The sequence below is a fragment of the Perna viridis genome, chromosome 2, assembly GCF_037379345.1.
Source record: "Perna viridis isolate PV_CMFRI_1.1 ecotype Kerala chromosome 2, ASM3737934v1, whole genome shotgun sequence".
In the NCBI taxonomy this organism is placed as follows: domain Eukaryota; kingdom Metazoa; phylum Mollusca; class Bivalvia; order Mytilida; family Mytilidae; genus Perna; species Perna viridis.
The window spans coordinates 8,775,895-8,799,528 of NC_142446.1; the positions used below are offsets into that span (position 1 = coordinate 8,775,895).

At 34.1% G+C, this 23,634-nt stretch overlaps 1 protein-coding gene across 4 annotated transcripts in view; it reads right to left on the minus strand.

Moving 5' to 3' along the window:
• Window positions 1-23,634, minus strand: part of LOC148623539 (1-phosphatidylinositol 4,5-bisphosphate phosphodiesterase classes I and II-like) — a 107,371-nt gene that overhangs the window by 64,375 nt on the left and 19,362 nt on the right. For 3 of the 4 annotated variants that reach the window (XM_088565417.1, XM_088565418.1, XM_088565415.1), the window contains exons 4-7: window positions 10,541-10,681; window positions 9,260-9,393; window positions 5,395-5,479; window positions 575-595 (exon numbers count right to left, since the gene is read on the minus strand). In XM_088565417.1, the coding sequence (XP_088421543.1) occupies window positions 575-595; window positions 5,395-5,479; window positions 9,260-9,393; window positions 10,541-10,681 (381 nt within the window). The remainder of the gene's footprint in view (window positions 1-574; window positions 596-5,394; window positions 5,480-9,259; window positions 9,394-10,540; window positions 10,682-23,634) is intronic. The other variant, XM_088565416.1, reaches the window with a different exon arrangement.

The window sequence follows — 23,634 nt, forward strand, 5'->3', positions numbered from 1 at the left end:
ATATTGTGTGTAGGGAGGTCTGAACAAGTGACATAAGGTATTTTGATTATGAAGAAATACCTGAAAAAAGTGTGTATAGAGTGAAGATCTGGCATGACCAAAAGTTATAATTTCATAAAATGATTATATTGGAGTAAGGTCATGCTTTATACTTTCACCTAAGAAAGGTAGGCATTCTAAACAGGAAATAACAAACATCCACTTTTAACCCTTCACTAGAAATATTCACTAAAGAAAACTTAATTAATGTAGTCATACAAGTGCTTCAAAAGTAGTACATGTATTACTAAATGAAGAACACTTTCTTCCACTTAGACTTACTTAATTTGAAAATAAACAGCATTGTAAACATGATCAACTTCACCACAAATGAAGTTAAAGGTCACATCAAGTACTTATGAACCAATGCATTATCAATACATTGACCTTTAAACTTAAATCATATCTAATCAGGAAGAAGAGCATGCTAGGAATTATTATACATGATAATCTTTGATCACACATCAGCACAGACACAGAACAAAGACATACACAGCACATTGAGACATGCAACATGCATTAAATAGATGATTACCTTGATTATTTCATTATCCATCTGTCAGCAGAGCAATAACATTGTTAATTCTCTGACCAATCAAAATACTTGCATTCAGACATGGTTTTCTTATACAGCAAGGGCTAAAACTTACCTATACCTATTTTGCTTTATACAACTGAAATATCTCTGTAAGTCACAAAACTGCTAAAGGAAATACAATATAACTGCTGACAATTTACTGTGCATCCAACACATGGTTACCAGTATGTTAGTTACTTTGGACTTTGCAGCTTGAGTCATACAACAATTGAATGCTCTGTAGAGGGCATATAGATCAACAACCCTAAGAAGTTTCAAAAACTATTTGTAAAAGTTCAATTATATTATCAACTCAATAATTCAAAATATCACTCAAATCTCATTTAACTTCCTAGAGAGTTTGTTAACAGTCAACCATGAAATCCATCAGGACCATTTTCATTACTGGAAGAGAAGAGATACATTAAGGGATGTTTTTGGCCCCCTACTATGCTGAATTTCCCAACATGGTAATAGAATGTTACCAATCTGCATTTTTGTTCAGAAATTAATGTAGAACAAGAACATTGTTGAGAAATGACAAGTCAAACATAGTTAAAAACTCAATGAAGGGACCAATTTCACCTGTAAATGAACCTCAACCTTTTACTTGTATTACAGTTTACATCATAAAAAGAAAAAAACGGCATAAATAAACTTTCTTGACCTCTCAAGGTCAACAACTACTCCCAAATTCAACGAAGTGAAGATATTGAAATGTTTTGTAAAAAGGATTATGTAAATAATTGAAAGATTTTTTGTATCTTCCGTGGCAAAATACCCTCAACAAAAAAGTCAAACCAAATTTAGACTTGTGGGCATTGAAGAATGCATGGTTTCATTAATTTGAACTTTCTACAAATAGAATCTACCAGTATTAAAGTATTCAAGACAAAGAAAAAAACACTAACTGCCATTTTGGCCTCATACTGAGCTCTCTATACTGGTAAAAAACACCAGATTGAATCTCTTATAGATTGAGAAATATAGATTAAGTTGTATTTTTAGCTGTGTTGTAAAAGAAGCAAAAGGGACCATACTGTTTGTTTGATCAGAATAAAGAGCACACATGTTTAAGGTGATTAGTCAAAGGAGCTAGTATCCAACATTGGTAATAAGAAGTAACTTCATAGTTTTTGAGAAGGTGTAATAACAAGAGATGACAGTTGATGAAATGTGATGACAATGACTCTAACGGATACAGGTGAGCTAAAAACAGAAGAAAATCAGTCAAGGGTAATTACTTTGAAACAAAGAACAATTCATTTTCTGCTATCATTTTATGCTTTGTTTAATATCAATGTTCAGTTTTAAGCAACAGCAGCCATCTTTATTTCATGAAACAGACATCACTCATATTCTATATATACTGATAACAAGAGGCTCCAAGGAGCCTGAATCGCTCACCTGTTTGAATTTTGCCTTTCAAGGGCAATATATTTAACAAGTAGTTGTCCAATAATTTTGACTCAAGAAGACTTTTTAGGACTTATAAGGATCATTTCAGCAATTGAAAGTTTCTTTCCATCTATTATAGTTTTCAAGATATTGGCTGAATACTGAGTCATTTTTCACCCTTTCAAGGCAAAGACTCTTATACAATGAGTCATCTGACAACTTTTGTCCCTGAAGACTATTGTAGTCTTAATAATGAGGATCATTTCAGCGATTGAAAGAATTTGTCTAAACTTAACGGTTTTGGAGATATATGCCAAAAACTACTGTCTTACCCCTATGTTCTATTTGTGGTAATAGCGGCCATGTTTTTCGACAGATCAAAAATCCCCACATCAGTTCTATGCAAGATACCCCTAGAAACATTCTTACCAGTTCGATTCCAATTGGTCAAGTAGTGTCAGAGGAGAAGAATGAAAATGGGCAATAACTCCAATATGGCTTCACGGATTAAAATGAAATTTTACCAGATAGATCTCATCATGCTGAACACATTTACCCACGTCAGAATTTAGCTAAACCTATCAGTTTTGGAGATATACGAGAAAAACTAATGTCTGACCCCTATGTTCTATTTTTAGTAACAGCGGCCATGTTTTTCAACAGATCAAAAATCCCAATATCAGTTCTATGCAGGATACCCCAGGGAACATTCATACCAAGCTTCCAATTGGTCAAGTAGTTTCAGAGGAAAAGAGTTTTGAAAACTTATTAACGACGGCTGATGACGACGATGACAGACGCCAAGTGATGGCAATAGCTCACCTGGCCAAAGGTCCTTAGAAGATCTGGTGCATGCATTACATTGCAAGTTGAAAACATGACCATTTTGCAAAAGTGTAATGAATGTTACCACAACTTTAAGCTCTTAAAACTACTTCAGCTAGAAAGAATCTCAGTTAAACAATGTATAAGCATCAAATTCTTTTTAACACTCAGTTCAATGAAGTTATTGAAACAAAAGATAACCCTAGGAACATTTGTATCAAGTAGCGTCAGAGGAGAACATTTTTGAAAGAAATAACATACTGTCTGACCCCTATGTTTTATTTTTAGTAACAGCGGCCATGTTTTTCCACAAATAAAAAATCTCCACATCAATTCTTTGCAGGATACCCCAAGGAACATTCATACCAAGTTTGGTTCTAATTAGTCAAGTAGTTTCAAAGTAGAAGAGTTTTGTATAATTGTTAACGACGACGGATGCCAAGCGATGGCAATAGCTCAGATGGTCTTTGGCATGGTGAGCTAAAAATGCTTCATTTCATAGGTACATATATGTTTAAAACTAACATGGATTTGTTTGCAGCAGTAACTTTTTTAATAATTTTAGGTAATTTGTTTATAAGTTACTAAAGCAGAGAAACTTTAAAAAGAATATTCTTTAGTATTAATCATTACTGAAATAATCAAGCACAAATTTTTAAAAAAAGTGTTTTTAAGAAAGAAACAATCAATAGCATGTTATAATAAACTACAGTCATGGAATAAAATGAGGAAGCATAATGACAACGTAGAAAGCAGACTCTATTTAACTGTGCTTTCTATACTACACAAATATATATACTCTAGGATAGAATCATCTGTCAATGGCCCCAACCAGCTGTTGTGGCTCAACATAATAAAAGTCAAACAATTAAACAAAATATGCGAAAATGCCTGAATAAACTTATAAATAACAGACATTAAAACAATGAGTGAAAATAACTGAATGAAACATTTAAACAATGTATTAAAATAAGAGGCTTATGGTGAACAGTCAAGTGGGGTGGGATGCTTCACTAAGAGTGGTATGGTGAACAGTTAAGTGAGGTGAGATGAGGACTGATGCTTCACTGGGTGGTATGTTGAACAGTTTAGTGGGGTGGAATGATTATTGATGCTTCACTAAGAGTGGCATGGTGAACAGTTTAGTGGGGTTAGATGATGACTGATGCTTCACTAAGAGTGGCATGGTGAACAGTTTAGTGGGGTGGAATGCTTATTGATGCTTCACTAAGAAGTGTATGATGAACAGTTTAGTGGGGTGAGGTGAGGACTGATGCTTCACCAACAGTGGTATGGTGAACAGTTTAGTGGGGTGAGGTGAGGACTGCTGCTTCACTAAGAGTGGTATGGTGAACAGTTTAGTGGGATGAGATGAGGACTGATCCTTCACTAGAAGTGGTATGGTGAACAGTTTAGCAGGATGAGGTGAGGACTGCTGCTTCAATAAGAGTGGTATGGTGAACAGTTTAGTGGGATGAGATGAGGACTGATCCTTCACTAGAAGTGGTATGGTGAACAGTTTAGTGGGGTGAAGTGAGGACTGATGCTTCACTAAGAGTGGTATGGTGAACAGTTTAGTGGGGTAAAGTGAGGACTGATGCTTCACTAAGAGTGGTATGGTGAACAGTTTAGTGGGGTGGAATGATTATTGATGCTTCACTAAGAGTGGCATGGTTAACAGTTTAGTGGGATGAGGTAAGGACTGATGCTTCACTAAGAGTGGCATGGTGAACAGTTTAGTGGGGTGAGATGAGGACTGATGCTTCATTGGGTGGTATGGTGAACAGTTTAGAGGGGTGGAATGATTATTGATGCTTCACTAGAAGTGGTATGGTGAACAGTTTAGTGGGGTGAAGTGAGGACTGATGCTTCATTAAGAGTGGTATGGTGAACAGTTTAGTGGGGTGGAATGATTATTGATGCTTCACTAAGAGTGGCATGGTGAACAGTTTAGTGGGATGAGGTAAGAACTAATGCTTCACTAAGAGTGGTATGGTGAACAGTTTAGAGGGTCGGAATGATTATTGATGCTTCACTAAGAGTGGCATGGTGAACAGTTTAGTGGGGTGAGGTGAGGACTGATGCTTCACTGAGTGGTATGGTGAACAGTTTAGTAGGGAAAGGTGAGGACTGATGCTTCACCAAGAGTGGTATGGTGAACAGTTTAGTAGGGTGAGGTGAGGACTGCTGCTTCACTAAGAGTGCTATGGTGAACAGTTAATGGGGTGGTGTGATTATTGATGCTACACTAATAGTGGACGGAAAACAGTTTAGTGGGCTGGAATGATGACTGATGTTAATTGAAGGGAGGTACAGTGTACAGTTTAGCGGGCAGGAATGATGACTGATGCTAACAGAAGGGAGGTACGGTGGACAGTTTAGTGCGCTGGAATGATGACTGATGCTAATTGAACGGAGATATGGTAGACAGTATAGCTGATGTTACTCTAAGAGTGTTACAGTTATCAGTTTAATAGGGGAGGGATAATGATTGATGCTACCCTAAGAGTGACTATTCTAATATGTTCTAACAATGTACAAAAGACAATGTCTACCTTTCCCGTCTGTATATTAATGGACTCCAAGGCTTTCTCTACTCTTTTCCTGTCATCTCTGTGTGTGGCAAACATTTTCACAATGCTATAAAAGAGAATTAAAAATGGAAAGTTGATAGCTATATTATTTGATATATGCACTATCAGAATAAAAAGAATAATCATTATTACATGTCTTCCAAACATCATTCCTGCAAAGTTTATTAAAACCTTGGTTAAGTATTAGCAAAGAAATATACCATGTGTTTCTCAATTGTGTTCAATAGCAATGACCACAGCCAACGCAAGTTTTACATACATATCTTTTCATTAAATCAGTTTTAATGTAGTTGAGCAAAATATTTATACATGAAGTACTGGTATAAACTCACCTGGACCTCACCAACCCTTTAACCAAAGGAACAGAAACTGCACTAAGTCTTACAAACAATATAATCAATCAAACTGAAGCTTCAAAGTAATAAGTTTTCCTATTAAATTTCAATCCTTCATATTAAAGATTGCTAAGATTTTCTTGAACCCTAAAAAAACCCAGACGATTCCATGTTGTTCTTTAAAAGTTATAACACTGAAAAACCTCAGATTGAATTATCTATATTCAAATGCATCAGAAAATAGTTACCTTGCTTCAAGCACATCTTCATCAATGAAGAATAATTTCAATACAATTTCAGCAAAATCCATTAAAAGGTTTAGGAGGAGTTGTGCTTATGAAGTTTGTTAAAACATATAAAACCCTGTAAATTTGATTATCTCCCTTTGCAGGCATTAGACAACAATTATTATTTTTTATGCAAATCTCCATATGATGCCATACCTTCCTATGAAATAAGAGTGATACTTCTATACCCCAAGCCATTTTGCTGGGGGAAATAAATAACAAGTCCACACAATCTGTTTTATAACGGAGATGTTCCAACATAACTTATAGCCTTTTAATCAAACTGATACAATACTGAAACTACCAGAATAGTACGTCAACAAAAGGAATAGGTATAAAAACCTTATAAACAAACTTTTAACTTGGCATGGCACATAAGAAAATAGAAGAAATGAGTCCATCTCTAAAATTCAAAGGAGTAATAAATTTAAATGAATGAATCACTTAACCCGAGGTTTCAAACCAAAAAAAAAAATGCTTTACAGGGCACACCTTGATACCACTGCAGAGGTTGCACCCTGAACAGTTAGGGGATGTATGAACAAATCATTCAAGCTTGATACAGCTCTGAATTTTGATTACAATTTAAAATTTAACAAGGGAAAAGAATTTGATCAGAATATCAGTGCTCCCTTTTTGGCCCCTTATTCCTCATTAAGCACAACCCCCAAGGTCAATCCCAGACTTCCTTCAGGGGTATGGTACTTTTTGTACAATTTAAAAGTAATTATCTGTACACCAGGAAAATGCTTGTTTCTGGTCTCTTTTTGGTACCTCAATTCTTATCAGTTCCTGCCACAACACTCAAAATCAATCCCAGCGACCCTTTTGCATTGTGGCACCTTGTACTACAATTTCAAAGAGATTCACTCACTTTTAGTCTTTAGTCAAGTTATTGTCTCAAAATCATGAAAATGCTTGATTTCGGCCACTTTTTGTCCCTTTATTTATGAAAAGTTAAGTAATGAGCCTCCAAATTCAATCCCAGCCTTCCTTTTAAAGTATAAAACCTCGGGATACAATTTCAAAGAGATTCATTTACAATTACCCAAACATCATGAAAACACCTGTTTTAGCCCCCCTTTTAACCCCTAATTACTAAATGATTTGAGTCACAGCCCCCAAAATCAATCCCATCCTTCCTTTGATGGTATGATACCTTGTGTTATAATTTCAGAAAGATCTATGCACTTATACTCAAGTTATTGTCCATGATGAACAAGACAATAATGACAATGCAGATTTCATCGCCAACAGCAAGATACCATATATATGTCTGTAAATTTTTTGCAGTTGTATAAAAACAAGAAACTGAACCTTCAATATTTTTTTTAAGTTTTCTGACGAATTTTCAAATTAAATCAATCATATGAAGGAATGCTGAGAAAACAGGACTTTGCTGAAAAGTTTGAACATGCTACATGCAATCAAGATGAAACATAATAAAATATTTCAAAATAATTCCTATGAAGGGTAGCAGATATTTTGGAACAAAATAAATATGAGATAGACACCATTAACAAAACCATTTACATGGATGGGCCTGCATCAGCACCATACATTTTTTAGCATATAAACATCATTCATGTATGTATTTACAGTAAGAAAATTTAACAACTATAGAGTGGTTTAAAAAAAAAAAAAGTATGTACTCATGATAGCATGTATCCTACTGAAAAAAAAGATCAACAGTTCAATAGGTAAAAATTCATATTGTATATTAGTCAATTTATCTATAATAAGAGTTTCACAAGTTTTATATGTATATAAACACTGTGTAAAGTGTGAATTAAGTTAGTTCAATACTTATGGAGTTACAGATTACACAATGTACTGATAGATACCCATGACAACATGAAGTAATGTTTTGTTTGTTTGTTTGTTGGGGTTTAACGTCCGAGCAGCAATATTTCAGCTATATTCAGACGATGAACATGAAATGGATGATAAAATGAACATGAAATGAAAAAAAAAAGAATGGGTCACAAGGATAATAGGGTCGACAAATTTTGATTGCCACTGGAAAAAGGGGAAATGGGTAAGGTCGGGCAATTTAGCCTCCTGTGGCGGAGCACAAAGGTTCCTACTCTTATCGAATACCACAGCAGGGTTCTTTAACGTGCGAGGAACGTGACATCTTTCCCAACACGGTGCACCACTATGGTTTGCGGTCAGGTTTTCCGTATTATAGCCTGACAACCCCAGCATGTAACCCGCCAGGGGTACCCCATTCCACCACCTGGGGCACACATCCCAGTTGCTCTGTGGTCAGAGCGCCTAGCCCCCGGCTAGGTTTCTGAGCACTATTTAGTCGCCTTATACGACAAGCTTAGCGCTGCTGCAGGCCTATTCTTTTAACACCCGGATCTGCACGGGGCCATGAAGTAATGAAACATTGCTAGGTTTAACATGCTGTAAATTTTAGAAAACTTTTTTTCCATAACATGAGGTGCACATCTTCAAAATGATTATAAATCATGTTCAATATATTTTGTGATACAGATTACACTAAGTAGGTACCCCAAAGTATGACAGACAGACAGACAGACATAGCAGAGCTGTTACTAGACCTCTTTTAACTGTTTGGTAATAGTTGCTGTAATATTTACAAACATTTTTGACAGTTGTACACTATGTGCAAACAGCAGTAATTTTTTTTTTTTAAATATCACAAGTGCAAAAAATACCTAAGGTCAACAGCTGTCAATTCTACATTTTTAGTCCAAACACAAAATCAAGACAATATGCACACCTCCTCCTTGTAGTTATTTTACATCTCACAAAGTTTGATAACAATGCTGCAAGCTGCTTAGAACATAGTTTAGCCAGATGGACAGACAGACAGGGTGAAACCTATACCCCCCACCAAACTTCCTTTTCACGGGATATAAAATATCTTTTTGAAAAAGGCAAATATCTATAAGCAAAAACAACATTCTTCCAACCTAAACCAAAACAAAATAGCATTAAAAAAACAGGAATGATTACACCCTTAGAAACATGTTGAATTTTCACGAAAATTGTTGGAAAAAGTAGTTCACATCATTAAAAAGCCTACAGCTTGATGGAAGTTGGAGAATTATTTTTTTAGATATTATGCTATATATAGTGAATGACAGAAAAAAGGATGAGTGGATTGAAAGCAGTACCATAATAAATCCTATCTTTAAAGACAGCCACATAATATCTGTATGAATAACGTACTTTTTTACAGGAATTCTACCATTGACATCCAGGACATGAGTGATACGTGTGTGAGCTTTCTCCAAAAATGTCAACACATTCCCATTCGATGCAAGCATGTTGTAGGCATAGTTCAATAGTTCATCACACCATAACTACAAAACAATTATTTGCAATGTATAGCTGAAGATGACAGAAGATTCAGGTGTGGATGTAACATTCAAGCTACGTTTCTCTATTTCAATTTTGATTAAATGTTTGACACAACTTAATATCCATGCAGTGTTAAAAGAGGAATAATAAGTATAAAATAGGTACCTCCTTTAATAACATGCAAAATTTAATCAATAAAATATTAGATTTTTAGGTGTTCAAGTACATCATTTTGCATAGAAATACATTGGTCAGATAAGGGGAGTTGAAAGAATGATCATGGGAACCAAGATTGACAGTACAAAAATGTAGTTTATTGATGGACAGACAGATGGACCAAATATACTCATTACATATGTACTTTAATGTCCTGGTTTCATTACTAATATTAATTGCTAAAAAAAAACTCTGGGCAGAAAGCATCTCGTCAACAGAAACTTTACAATTAAATTCAGTGCAGTGTAATAAAAAACAGTAACAGTGCTTCATTCAGACTCTACTGAATGAAGGTTTTAACATCCTTGACTACCCTTTTGGGTCTCACATAATCCAGATTCAACTGACTGACTTGTGGGGGCTTTAACGTCCTTGACTACACTTTTGAATCTCACATGGTAGAGACAACTGACTGACGTGGGGTTTTAATGTCTTCAACTACCCTTTTGGATCTCACATGGTCCAGACTACTGACTGACTGGTGGAGGTTTTAACATCCTTGACTACCCTTTTGGATCTCACATGATCCAAACTAGTGACTGACTGGTGGGGATTTTAACATCCTTGACTACCCTTTTGGATCTCACATGGTCCAGACTCTGCTGACTTACTGATGGGGGTTTTAACATCCTTGACTACCCTTTTGGATCTCACATGGTCCAGACTCTGCTGACTTACTGATGGGGGTTTTAACATCCTTGACTACCCTTTTGGATCTCATATGGTCTAGACTGCTGACTGACTGATTGAGGTTTTAACATCCTTGACTACCCTTTTGGATCTCACATTGTCCAGACTCTACTTGAACAAGAGTGATTATTATTTTACAACTGGATATATCACTTGCAAGTTCATCGTATTTTGGCCAGTCATAAAGCACAAATTGGGTACATATCCAAGAAATAAAAAGTTAATTTCTGATTGTTTACATACCCTGGCAGTATCTCTAGATGAACAGACAAAGTTTATAAATGATATACTGGTCATATCTGTGCCATAAGCAACAGACACTGTTTTATCCTCCACTGGTATATCTGGTTGGCCTATTGTACATGTGTCCTTCAGTCTACCTTCCTGTAAAATATCAATACATTAAAACAGGCTGGTATAATATCTGAACAAGCATGACAAAATTTCAAAGATTATATGATGTAAATAAAATTGTGATTATACATTCACATTTTTCATATTTAATATCATGAACTGCTTTCCCTAATATGTAAAAACTGAATGTTGATCCATACTTCTGATCCAACTTAACACACAAATACAAATTTTGTTCCATTTCATCTTTTTCCTAAATTTTTAAAACGTCCAAAAGTTAATTTGCATTAACAGTAAAAAACTATAGTAACATATTATTTGTTAAACCCAAATAAAACCAATGTCAGCTTAAACAAATAATTTCCTTGATGAACATAAGATTTCAAAAAACTTGACACAATTTTACTTGATTAAAATCACTGCTCTTCACATCATGTTTATTAATGGTAAACTATTAATGAAAGAATGGAGAATTTGACTGATAAGTGTGTTAAATGGAACATGCTTAACACTTTTATGCTTCCTGACACATTAATGCAAGAACTAAATTTCCTAAATGCAAATTTATTACTAAATATCTTTCAAGGCCAAAAAGGAGTCCCTCAAATCTTCAGTTGATATGAAGATTAGATTTCAATTCTATTTGCAGAAATAACAAAATATCATTGAGCTGAATAATTGCAAGAAACAAATTTACTGATTATAAGTCTATACGAAACTCGTCGGACCTTTGGTCAAATCCAATAAAATTGCTGGCGGTTCGATAAAGATTGCTCCGATATCTGGACCAAAAGTCCGACATCGTTTTCAAGTTTTATTGTACATCTGTCATCGAGTTGTTTCCCTTGAAAAATACAAATGGCCGGTCGAGTACGAAACTGTTGAAAAATATCCTTTTTAAGGTATACGGAGGGTGCAGTACCCAGCAAAGCAGTTAAGATTGAAAGAAAATTGACTGACAAGCAGAAACAGAATGAGGAAAAACAAGTTCGGACATTCAAGAAAAAATGATGTGAGAATCGTCCTTGGCTACAGTATGATGATAATGTAAGGACATGCACTATATGTATAGAATATTCGGGAATTGGAAAGTCAACATCCAATTTAAGAGGCAAAAACATGTTTATTACTGGTTGCAGTAATATGAGGGTTAGTACAATAGCTGATCATGAATGTAGTAGGATGCATCTACTGGCTTCTGAAAGTATGGCTAGTAAAACAGTTTCCACGGAGGACAAAATGAACAATTCAGTAGCTGGAAAAACATTGAAATCATTACAGTCAGCAGACAGAGAAAAGGAGTCATCTGACAACTTTGACCCTTTGGAGACTTTTTGTAAGCCTTATAATAAGTATCAATTCAGCTATTGCAAGAATTTGGCTAAACCAAACTGTTTTGGAGACATATGAGAAAAACTTCAGACTGACCACTTTGTTCTACTTTTGGTAGCAGCAGCCATTTTTCAAAAGGATAAAAAATCCCCATATCAGTTCTATGCAGAATACTCTAAGGAACAGTTAAGCCAAGTATGGTCTAATGGGTCTGGTAGTTTCAAAGAAGATTTTTGAAAGAAATAACATCAAAAATAGAGATACAATGTCGAAAAAGGACTGCAACTCCACTATGGATTCACAGATTAAACTGAAAATTGACCACAGATAGATCTCATCATACTGAACACTTCTACCCTGTCAGAATTTAACTTAATGATTTAGGAGATATATGCCAAAAACTTCTATCTGACCCCTATGTTCTACTTTTAAAAACGGCAGCCATGTTGTATCGAAAGATCAAAAATCTCCATATCAGTTCTGTGCAAAACACCGTAACAAACATTCATACCAAGTTTGGTTTAGGTTTGGTCTATCAGTTTCCAAGGAGAAGATTTTTGAAAGAAGTGACATTTAAAGTAGCAAAAAAACATCAAAAAAGGGCATTAATTCCAACATGGCTTAACAGATTAAAACCAAAAAAAATGACCAGAGATCGATCGCATCATTCTGAACACTTTAACTTGTGTCAGAATTTGGCTAAACCTAACAGTATTGGAGATACATGTGAAAAACATCTCTATGACCCCTATGTTCTATTTTTAATAACAACAGCCATGTTTTTTTAACAGATAAAAAATTCCCACATCAGTTCTATGCAGAACACCCTAAAGAACATCCATACCAAGTTTGGTTCCAATTGGTTATGTAGTGTCAGAGGAGAAGAGTTTTGTAAAATTGTTAACGACAACAACGGACATCAAGTGATGCCTTCAGCCGAGGTGAACTAAAAATCTGTTTCAGGGGCCAGTAGTTTCTAAGGAGAAGATTTTAGAAAGTAATAACATTAAAAAGATCAAAAAGCATCCAAAAAGGGTAGTAACTCCAACATGGGTCAACAGATTTTCACCAAATTTAGACCACAAATAGATTTCATCATGCTGAATTCCTTTACCGATGTCAGAATTTAGTTAAACCTTATGGTTTTGGAGATATATGCAAAAAACTGCTGTCTGACTCCTATGGTCTATTTTTAGTAACAGGGGCCAAGGTTTGTCATGGATCAAAAATCCAAACATTCCTTTTGTGCAGGATACCCTAAGGAACAAATATACTAAGTTTCATCACATCCATTCTGTAGTTTCAGAGAAGAAGTTTAAAAAATTGTTCACAACGATGACAACGGAGGATGACAGCATCATATCATAACAAGACCACAATTTTTTTGCGGTCATATCTATATTTAATAATCCCTCATTTACCAATCCATATCAAAGCAGGAGATTAAGCTGCATATGAAAATTTCTCCCATTTCATTATAAAATAACAAATTACTTCAATTTTTGTCAAAACAAATTGATCTCCAACCTATGATTAAGACCATTGATTTATTATCATTGTAATATAGGGAAACACTGCAAGTCATCTTTCATGAGAGGAGATTTTATGTAAAATTGGAATAAAGTTCATATAAGGTCTATTGCTAAACATAAAACACAAAAACAAAATTTTGGCAATTCTCCAGCTTTGAGAAAATTCTTTGAGGGAGACATCCTGCTTTAGAACTGTCAAAGGTAAGCATCTATGTTATTTACTCCAAAACAGACCAAATTTAGTTACAGTCCACATTAATAACAGTATGTGTAAGAATATTTTGTTTTCATTTTCTGACAGGATTTCTTTATTTACATATCAGACCATAATTATATGACATCAGTAAAAACTTGGTCAATAATCTTATACAGTTATCTGAAATTAATCTACATGCAATTATCACATACACATAACAAAACTGACATTTTCTTTTATGAATTACTTCAATATAGTACTTATACAATGACTCATATCAAAATGTGCTAAAATCTATTTAAATCATTAATCAATATCAGTATATGACATAATTCGGTTAGCCTTAAGTCACACATGTAATGTCTCCCTGGTCATCAGGGAGTATAGCCAATGGTCACACCTGTAATGTCTCCCTGGTCATCAGCGAGTATACCCAATGGTCACACATGCGATGTCTCCCTGGTCATCAGCGAGTATACCCAATGGTCACACATGCGATGTCTCCCTGGTCATCAGCCAGTATACCCAATGGTCACATGTGATGTCTCCCTGGTCATTGGCGAGAATAGCCAAAGGTCACACATGTAATGTCTCCCTGGTCATCAGCGAATATAGCCAATGGTCACATATGTGATGTCTCCCAGGTCATATGTGTATAATGCACAGGGTTGTTTTTCCTTTAAAAGTTGATGTAAAAAACTTTTTTACCGATGTATGTATGTATTGTATGCGGTGGAAATAGTGTAACTTATTAGAACCACGAAAATTACCGGCTTTAATTTATTTTCAAATAGAAGGGACCATTTCGTCTGTTTTGTGTATTTATTTCAATAAAGAATATTGTTTTTGTTACTCTTTGTATTTATCTGTTTTGTCAGTGTTAATGTGTATTCATTTACTATTCGGGTAAGAAATGCATAACGTAGACAAAAGCTGAAATTGTCAGCCTGGACATATGTTTTGATTACCTTTGAAAGGTTTCTATTGAGAGTAATAAATTTCTGAAGATTGCTAATTCTAAAGGACTGTTTTTACTACAATCAATTAAGGGGTCTGAGCTAACAATGCAGACGGTCATCAGATAGGGCATGTGTGTTGATAGCTCGGCCAAGCATGATAATGAGATGCAGAATTTTCTCCAATGTGTATTGGGGATACATAAAGGGTTTATGTTTAAAAATTATAGTTTTTACATTGGATAAGGATTTTGATATTAGTTCAGTGAAAAAAGGAAGCAAAAGTTATAAAATATTAAAGTTATTGTCTGGACATAAGGAAAATGCTGGTTTGTGATCCCATTTTGGATCCATCCAAAACAGATAATCTCCCAAAATCAAATCCCATCCTGACCTTTGTAGTATAGAATATTGTGAACATAATCATATACATTCATGCACTGTGACTGGAGTTACGTAGTTGAAGTGTATGAAATATTGTTAGTTAGCCCATTTTCGCCCTCTTATTCCAAAATGGTCAAGGCCATAACCCCCTCATTCGATACCAATCTTCCTTTTCTGGTTTGATACCTTGTAATACAATTTTATAAAGATCAATATACTAACAAAAACTAAGTGTATACAAACAACAACAACAACAAAGACATACAATTAAAGGACCACATTTTTTTTGTATTCCTATGATAAAAGGCTCCGAGGAGCCTGAATCATCTGATTAAATTTTTGGTCTCAAGGGCAATAACTCTAACAAGGAGTTGACCAACAATTTTAAGTCAAAGAAGACCTTGGTAGGAATTAGCATAAGATCATTTCATTGATTGAAAATTTCATTCTATCTATTATAGTTTTTCAAATATTGGCTAATAAAAAGCTACTCATTAAGTGCATGATACACCTGTTACCCTTTTAACTTGTCCTTATGCTTTTAATGAATTTATATGATCAACTAGAAATACTGAAACCCTCCCCCACAAAAAAAAAGTAAATAAAAAATGCACAAAAAATTTGATACTATCAAGTTTAATTAATGTTTGTTGTCATGATTTTTCACCCATACATTTCTATCTAGTTCAAAACACTATTTTCTGACAAGGTTACCAAGTACATTGTACCTTTTATCTTTATTAGTCAATCATCATAACAAACGATCCATTTTCAACGATTTTTCAACAAATAAAATTTCCTTGGCTGTTTCCATCTTTTTTTAAAGAGTAAAACTTCATAACATGAAAATGTAAAATTTGACATTTATACAGATCGGAAGAGAGCTTACTTCAATAGATATCAACAATTCACCAAAGTTTCATAAAAATTAGTGAAAGAGTTTTTGAGTAATTGTGCGAAAACTTGAAAATCCCCATTTTTTTAAGTAAACAAATTTATAACACAGAAACGAAAAATCTGAAATTTATAAAAATCGGAAGGGAGCTTATGTCAATAGATATGAAAAATTCATAAGGATCAGTTCATAAATTAAAAGTTTCATTCTATCTATTATAGTTTTCAAGATATGAGCTGAAAATTGCTAAGAACATAATTTTTCACCTTTGAAGGGCAATAACTTTTACAAGGAATCATCTGACAAATTTGATCCCAGGGAGACTTTTGAAGGCCTTATAATAAGGATCATTTCAGCAATTGAAAGAATATGGCTAAACCTAACAGTTTTGGAGATGTATGAGAAAACTTCTGACTGACCTATTTCTTATATTTTTAGTTACAGCAACTATGTTTTTCGATGGATCAAAAATCCCTACATCATTTCTATGAAAAATACCATAAGGAACATTCATACCAAATTTGGTTCCAATTGGTCAAGTCATGTCAGAGGAGAAGATTTTTTAAAGAAATAATATTGAAAAAGAACAAAAATGTCAAAAAAAACGGCAATTACTCCAAAATGGATACAGATTAAAACATAAATTTCACTACATATAGATCTTGCTGAACACTTAAACCTTGTCAGAGTTTGACTAAATCTAACGGTTTTGAAAATAAATGCAAAAAGCTACTGTCTGACCCCTGTTCTATTTTTAATAATGGCGGCCATGTTTTTCAATGGACCAAAAATCCCCGCATCAGTTCTATGCAGGATACCCCAAGGAACATTCATACCAAGTTTGATTCCAATTGGTCAAGTAGTGTCAAAGGAGAAGAGTTTTGAAAAATTCTTGACGATGACAGAAACCAAGTGATGGCAATAGCACACATGGCCTTTCGCCAGGTGAGCTAACAATACACGTAGAACACATGTATACATATACAAAATGTAATATTCAAGAGGTACATTTTGATTTCATAGGAAGCTAGAATTGACAGTTTTACGTTACCCACCAGCAGCATACGGTGGTGTATTAATATGTAATTATGCAAATTTTTTGCAGTTTACCTGCTATGTTGCCTCAAATACTGTAGGAGATATCTGAAATCTGGTTGAAAAGTGCAGGCAGGTATATTCAGAAGGAATCCAATAATTAAAAAAACAAAAAGCAAAATCAGACCAAAAATAATAAAGTTTATTTTTATATACATTTAAAGATTAATCCATGCTGAAATAAAAATTCAGAACAGAATTTAAAAAGGACCAACAATGAACGTTTCCTTTCAATTCTCACAACATCCCTGTTCCCCCTTTTAACCCTAATTTTACAAATGGGGTGAGGCAAACACCTCCAAAAACTTTACGGCCTTTTTCCATATTCATATGAACGTTGTGCTGTAATATCAAAATGATTGATAATTTTTTATTAGATCTATCTAAAGTTAACCGACACCAATGAGAACAATAACTAGGGGATAATAATATTTTTGTAGTCATAGTCGCATAAATGTCAAAAGGGAACTTGTTCACTCTAAATTGTTAAACCAAAAATTTATAAAATATTAAAGAACCTTAGTGAGCGCACTTACATACACCACGCATCCCCATGTTGGATACTCAAGTAAATTTGTTCATAAGAGAAATACATGTACAAGGACCCCCATAAAAGAGGAATAAGAGTGTTTTTTAGGCTTTAAACCTTTATCTTTTAACTATTTATCTAATTTCTGTTACTCAGAATGTTAGTTTAAAACTCCAGACTGTGATTTCTTTGAGTTTTAGTTAATCCAAAGTAAATATCATCATAGCAGAACAAAACGTACACTTGACCTGAAACTTTAAGGTTAGATCTTATATACCATAAATCATGATATAATCTGCAAGCGTTTAGAAAAAGAAGTCTGAAAAACAGTTATTTCTGTGAATTTAGCTGAGTTCAAGGGCCTTAATTTTGGTAAAAATCATCAGAGCAGAACTAACTCTAAACTTGACCTGTAACTTATCATGGTGAATTTATATACCAAAAATCATGGGAATACCTGCAAGCGTTTAGAAAAAAGTCCAGAAAAATGTTATTTCTGTGAATTTTGCTAAGTTCAAGGCCCATAATTTCTATAAAAATCATAAGAGCAGAACAAAAATTAAACTTGACTTGTAACTCATCATGGTGAATTTATACACATCATGTCAATATCTGCAAGCGTTTAGAAAAAAAGTCAGAAAAGCGTTTTTTTTTTTCTGTGAATTTCGCTAAGTTCAAAGCCAGTAATTTTGGTAAACATTATAAGAGCAGAATGAAATGTAAACTTGACCTGTAACTTATCATGATGAACTTGTATACCAAAATTCATGTCAATATCGGCAAACGTTTACCGTATTTTGGTATTATGTGCACAATTTTATATAGAAATTATTTCTAGAAAATGAGGGTGTGTATAATACATCAATACATACATGTAAGAATTGACCATGAAATTAAAGATTTTAGTACGTGAAAAGATATTGCGCAATGTAAACAAACCGACCGAAAGTGAAATGTTACTGAAAGAAATTTTATCTTATCATCAAATACATCTTTAAAGTATTAAATTTTTAGTGATATTTTCTTCAAATCATGTTCAAATGACTTAATAACATGTTTCAAACCAAGGTTGCACAATATTTCCTTCTTATAAAGCATGGTTAGAAATTAATATGCAACAACTAACAAGAGGCTCCCAGGAGCCTGAATCGCTCACCTTCTTGAATTTTGCCTTTCAAAGGCAATAAATAAAACAAGAAGTTGTCCAACAATTTTGACTCAAAAAGTCTTTGGTAGGACTTATCACAAGATCTTTTCAACAATTCAAAGTTTCCAAGATATTGACTGAAACCTAATAAAAAGAGTCATTTTTCCCCTTTCAACGACAGTAACTCTTACAAGGAGTCTGAAGACTTTTGCAGTCCTAATAGGGTTTGTAAGTCTCGTTCTGGTTTCAGTTTCCCTTCTGGAATTTCTGATGTAGAACGTATTGAAATCCGAAGACCGATCTGCATTTTATTGTTTACTTCCAGGAAATCGAAATGCTGCAATCACAATGCAAAATCTTCTATTTATGCTTTTCTTAATATTTTTATTATGTAGAACTAGATATTTGTCATTTTTTATCAGTATTTTTACACACACAAAAAAATTGCTTTTTATATTGAACCCACAGATGTGTTTATTACGAATCTCCATGCATTTGAATAGTAGATGAGGACCCATTCTCATAAAATCACGGAGTCACATGACGAGACTTACATACCCTACAGTATAGATCATTTTCACTATTGAAAGAATTTGGATAAACCTAACGGTTTTGGAGATATATGTGAAAAACTACTGTCTGACCCCTATGTTCTATTTTTAGTAACGGCAGCCATGATTTTTGACAAATCAAAATCCAAATACCAGTTCTATGCAGGATACCCCAAGGAACATTCATACTAAGTTTGGTTCTAATTAGTCAAGTAGTTTCAGAGGAAAAGAGTTTTGTATAATTGTTAATGACAACGACAGATGAGGACGACGGACGACGACAAGGGACGCCAAGTGACGGCAATAGCTCACATGGCCTTTGGCCAGGTGAGCTAAAAAGTCAGGAAAACTGTTAATTCTATGAAATTTTTCCAAGTTCATGGCCTGTAATTTTCGGTAAAAATCATCGGAGTGGAACAAAAGTTAAACTTGACCTGTTACTTATCATGGTGAATTTATATACCAAAAATCATGTCAATATCTGCAAGCGTTTAGAAAAAAGTCCGGAAAACTAAAGATGGACTGACAGACGAGTTAAAAACATTATACCCTTCGCAACCTCGTTGCGTGGGGTATAAAAATGTTTCATAGAGCAGTACCTTCAGATGTCTAACCCTGAACAGATGGGGCATATATGGACACAAAATACAAGCTTGATACAGCTCTGGATTTGACTGTGATTAAATTTTTGACAAACAATTTATAAAGTTCAAAAAGAAGATTACATTAATAAAAAAGAAATTCAACAAAGTTTCATGAAACAAATTGCATTCATTTAAGGGAAACCCCCCTTTTTATGAATAAATTTCAAAAGCTAAAAAACAGGAAAATCAGAAACTTATAGAAATAAACTATTTTCCCAAATTTTATGAAAATGGGTCCCACCACTACTGAGTTATAGTCTAAAACACGGATCCGGTAACAGACAAAAATGCTGGTCATTGACCGACAAATTTTGCAAACAACCGACGACAAATTTCCAACATCGGACATAAAAAATTGTCAACCCTTATAAATTACAGTCTGTGTGGTTTTATTAGTGCATAAACATCCTGTCTACCAGTCTCCTAATTGTTTGTTAAAAATTAATTGACAGGTGTGTGTCAATTTTAGCCAATGTGCAGCCACCTGTGACTGTGATTTACCTGTAACTGATTAGTTGATTGCATAATTGAATTAACAGTACGCATGCAGCCCCATTGCCTATACAAATTAATTGAAGTAACTCGGAGAATCTTCATACATCTATTAACTAAGAAAAAAGATTGAAAAGTCCACCATTTTCCCGCCAATCTTTCAGAAGTAACGAAAGCACATGGAACTGAAACAGTTGCACATGTAGTTTGTAATAATTAATTTGTTGATTGAATCGTTTTAACAGGGAAGTCAACAGACCATTTAAATCAATATACAAAATGTGTTCACAATTTTCTTTTATAAATCAACATTTTTTGCATCACTCTGAAGTTTTCGGCTGTTTGCCTATGTGATGAAAAAGTCTGAGAGATACAATGTTTTGTACAATACATATTAGAACGTCCACATGTGGTCGAAACTGAACACGTGCAATCGCTCTGATACTTTGTAACAGACAGAGTACGTGATGAAATAACACACTTTCCAATATCTATTTTAAATAACTACATACAAACGTTTTTTTAAGTTTATTTTCGATCTGAGCATGTAAAAGACTGACAAAAACATCAGCTGAAGTTTGATAAAATGTCCGGCATGGGCTATCAAAATTTCAGGACCCTCGGTCTAAAAACTGTGAAATTCCGCTTTTTTTGTACACAAAGTCCAATAACTCAAATCATAAAATCGAAAATTTTAAAAAATTGAAAAACAGCTTAAAACATCGATATAAATCTAAGACAGAAGTCTTCAAAGTCGCTAATCGTCAAATATCCTTTGCCACTGATTTTGGCTAACTCTCAACATCCAAAATGGCACGAATGCGATATGCTCTAAAATCTGGTGAGTTCTGCTATAATCTTGGTTCTCCTGATATGATTACTCTTTTGTAACAGTGATGACCCAAATGTTTTCAAACAAAACAACTGGTTAACAGGAACCAGACTAAACAACTGGCAATGGCTATATATAAATATTGGGGCCCTGATAATATGTATAACCTATAAAGTCAATTGTTCTGAGCCCATGTGTTTGAATTGGAAACTTGGTAATATTGCATAAAGTCAATGCTAACTGATCATTTCATCTTTTGATGTAAACTTCCGATTCTCATACAAGCAAAAACACACATGGACATATGTATGATATTTTTTAAAAGAAGTACATTTTAGCGATCTTTGGGTCGCTTATGATATTGACCAGGGAACTAGATTGAACAACTGGCAATGAATATTTATAATATCAGGGCCTTGCTAATGCATATGACCTACATAATCTTGTAACAAGCCCCTATTCATGAATTGGAAGCTGTTCAATGCAAACCGATCATTTCATGTAAAGTCTGCATTTTCATACAAGTAAAATACACAACTAGAACACATGTACATGACATTTAAGAGGTACATTTTTATCTCATATAAAGCTAGAGCTATGTCGCTGTGGTGGTAAACACGGCACAGATCTGCAGCAGAACATGGAGTAGTAATATATAGTTATGCAAATCATATGCGAATATAAAGTACTGAAAGTACAAGTACAAAAAGTCACTATCAATAATAGCAACTTAATAAAACAATTCACCAAAGTTTCATTGACATTACAGCCAGGGTTTTACAGTTATAATCCAAAAACATTAAATCACCCCATTTTTGTACAAATAAAGTCCCATAAGATAACTAAAAAAAACAAAAACATAGACATTTCAGAATATCTAAAGGTAGCTAACACCAATATAAAGAAACAATTCATCAAAGTTTTACAAACATTGGTGACAGCATTTTAGAGTTCATGTGCGAAAATTGAACAATGGACATACACTAGTATACTCTTATACGACTTTTCACAGACAGGTGTATAAAAATCAAAAGAGAGCTTGCATCAATATAAATAAACAATGCACCAAAGTGTAATGGACATTACTGCAAGGGCTTGTGAGTTATAGTCCAATAACATAAAATCATCTAAAGGTATATACCTATACTTCAATAAAATCTACTCCATTTATTCAAATTTGAAACACAACCAAAAAAATATTGAAGATATTATTACTTTCACATTACTTCATATTGTCCTTCTGAGTGTGAAGTAGACAAAAGTGGACCAATATGAGAGATACATTGATGACATACATTTATATCTGCAGATACAGAGATTTTTACACCTTCAGCAACCTGTTTTCAACCTTAAGGCACACTTAGGTACTTCAGACATAAAAAAAATCTCCATATGTACCAATATGAACAAAAGTAACTTAAAAATATGACTTGAAGTTTTGCCAATAAGAAATGGAGCTATTTGTTATCAAAGACTTTGTTGATGTTGATAAGGAGATGTCCTAACCAACAAGAATATCTGTGATAAGGGGATGTCCTGACCAACAGGAATATATGAGATAAGGGGATGTCCTGACCAACAGGAATATCTGATATAAGGGGATGTCCAGACCAATCAAAAGATCTGAGAGTATGGGATATCCTGACCATCAGGAATATCTGCAATAAGGGGATGTCCTTACCAATGGGAGTATCTGCGATAAGGGGGTGTCCTGACCAACGGGAATATCTAAGATAAAGCATGTCCTGACCAACACTGAACAGGAATATCTGAGATAAGGGGATGTCCTGACCAATAGGAGTTTATATGATAAGGGGATGTACAGAAAAACAAGAATATCTGAGATAAGGGGATGTCCTGACCAACAGGAAAATCTGAGGTAAAGGGAGTTGCTAAAGTAACATTATTTTGTATACAAACTCTATTAAGTCACACATGAACTAATGAACGGGTTTTATTACAGTCTTTTGTCAAACATATCAAGTATTTAAGCCATGAAAAGTTAAATTTGAAATTTAAAACCACTGGTAAGCAATTTAAAAAAGTTTACTAATTATAACCATTATTACCAGAATTTTTACTAGGTCATGACGAATGAAAAAAGTTTGAGAGCAGTAACAAAAATAGGGCATTAATGGAACAACAAGTGATACCCTGCCAAATAATGGTGAAAAAAGGGGAATGGCAAACTTTTCTAAAGGGCACAACTCGAAAACTACATTTTGGATTTTGCTAACGGTCAAACTTAACCATTTGGATCTATATATATACAGCTATCTTGACAGGACAGATAATTAGATACCTAAAGGTAATAAAAACTGCTAAAAAAAAGACCTAACTGGTTTAGAAAAACTCACACTAGAGACTCTGACCTATTATTACAGCGGATTAGGTGAAA